Genomic DNA, 1,872 nt, shown 5'->3' with positions numbered 1-1,872 from the left:
TAAAGAACACCATTACATTGTGGTAAATCTTAAGACATTATTTTAGTAATAGATGTTTTTCATCTCATAAGGATTTTGTCTTTCTAAGTAATTTTGCTTTTCGATCAGATGCATTGCCATAAGTAAAAGCAGTTCTATAGTAAAATTGGCTAACTATAGTTACCTTCTTGTATGTTAAAAAATTATTTAAAGGCACAGATAATCTCCATGAAGTGTTTTGAATTTAAGAAGCTACTTTTTAACTGACTGTTCTTAAAAATCATAAAAAATCAAATATTACAAATGTGTATAGGACATGAACTTCTGAGGGAAGACCCTAATTAAAAGAAATAGACAGCTTTCTACAACTGTATTTAATACAAAATGAGTTCATATGTTTTTTCTTCTTAAATAACAGTTAATTTTTCATGTAAGAGAGATTAAAATGCTAAACACAAATTGTGCTATGTATTAAAATAATGCTTTAAAGTAATTTGAAACCAAAGTTTTCGTATTTCAAATTCAAACTAAAATTTAAATCTTTTAAAAATATTTTCTTTGTTTGAAGTTCTTGAAACATTTCTCATGAATACTGGATTTTATTTAAGATTAACAATTCAGTTAAATTCATTTAATAAAACTGAATATTTTGAAAACTTAAAATAAATTTAGTAGAAAATAAAAGTAATTTCAAATTCTAACTTTTATTCTCACTTTGTCAAAAGTCTGTAGGAAAGATTATAAATTTATATAGACACATTTTTAAATAATAATAATAAATCCTAATATGCATTGGGTATAATGAATAGATTATGTATTTATAAGTGTATAGCTCATAACAAAATGAGTCTATATTTTTCTTTAAAACCAGGTGAAGATTAAATCTTATTGCTCAGCTTTACAATAAAAATGCCACTAACTTTAAAAGTAGCAGTTTGGCTGAAATAAAATGTTTAAAATTAAAAACAGAAAAGAGAAGTATCTAAATAGGTATACTTTTGCACTTTTTTTGTGTGATTTTATTTTAGATGGATTTGCTCTTTGGGAGATAAACGAATTTTTGATTCGTCTGTGACTGTGCAGTTCCCAGTTTAACTATGTTAACAAAACATAGCAGCTAGCAATTACATAAATTTTACGAACATATTTCAGCAGGTTGAAATTTCATAAGACAAAATTTTAATTTATTGATTTGTCGCCCTTTTTTCTCATATTAAAAAATTTACCATTATAATTGACATCTCCAACATTGTTTTAAAAGATGTTCTATCTACAGTTTTGATAACATAATTTTCCATGCAAGTTTGCATGAAAAATTTTTTGCACCTAGAAACTGCTAAGATGGGACTCTAAGCAGTTAGTGATATATGACGACAATGCAGACTGGGTGTCTGTTTATTAAACACTGCAAAGAGCCTATTATGAATGTGACAGAACATGATAGAACTATTATATACCTTTGGAATTATGCTCATTTAGAGAAGGAAGCAGCAGCCTTACCTTTGACGCCCATCAGGACGACGAGATGGAGCAGTAGGAACATTGCAGTTCGTCTGCTGCTGAGGGGATGTTTGACACCAGAATGATAGCAGCGGGTGGAGGGCAACTGAGTTATTAGACGTGTCCTTACACCCCGGGAGTTCTGACAGAGCCACTTCAGTGCCTTCCCGAGGTCTGAGCATGCTCACAGCTCGCAGTTCCCTGGCAGGAGCGGAGCCCGTGTTCTGCCACTACAAACCTATCTTTTCTTGTTTCGTTTCATTTTAAATTTTCAGTTGTATTCTTGGTCGTTGTTTCTTTACAGTATGTTCAGAGAGACATAAATAAGACTTTGGTATTCCTAGATAAGAAACATTTTATGAACAAAAATCACTTTAAATTTTTTCCCCTCAA

At 30.3% G+C, this 1,872-nt stretch overlaps 1 protein-coding gene across 1 annotated transcript in view; it reads right to left on the bottom strand.

Moving 5' to 3' along the window:
- RXFP2 (relaxin/insulin like family peptide receptor 2) overlaps positions 1-1,652 on the bottom strand; it is a 57,413-nt gene extending 55,761 nt beyond the window's left edge. Inside the window, 1 exon segment of the mRNA XM_011381652.1 lies at positions 1,480-1,652. Within this exon segment, the coding sequence (XP_011379954.1) occupies positions 1,480-1,522 (43 nt within the window). The 5' untranslated portion in view covers positions 1,523-1,652.
- Positions 1,653-1,872: the final 220 nt, after the last annotated feature.

Source organism: Pteropus vampyrus, unplaced genomic scaffold, assembly GCF_000151845.1.
Source record: "Pteropus vampyrus isolate Shadow unplaced genomic scaffold, Pvam_2.0 Scaffold447, whole genome shotgun sequence".
Taxonomy (NCBI): Eukaryota; Metazoa; Chordata; class Mammalia; order Chiroptera; family Pteropodidae; genus Pteropus; species Pteropus vampyrus.
This window is presented reverse-complemented; position numbering and strand designations above follow the sequence as displayed.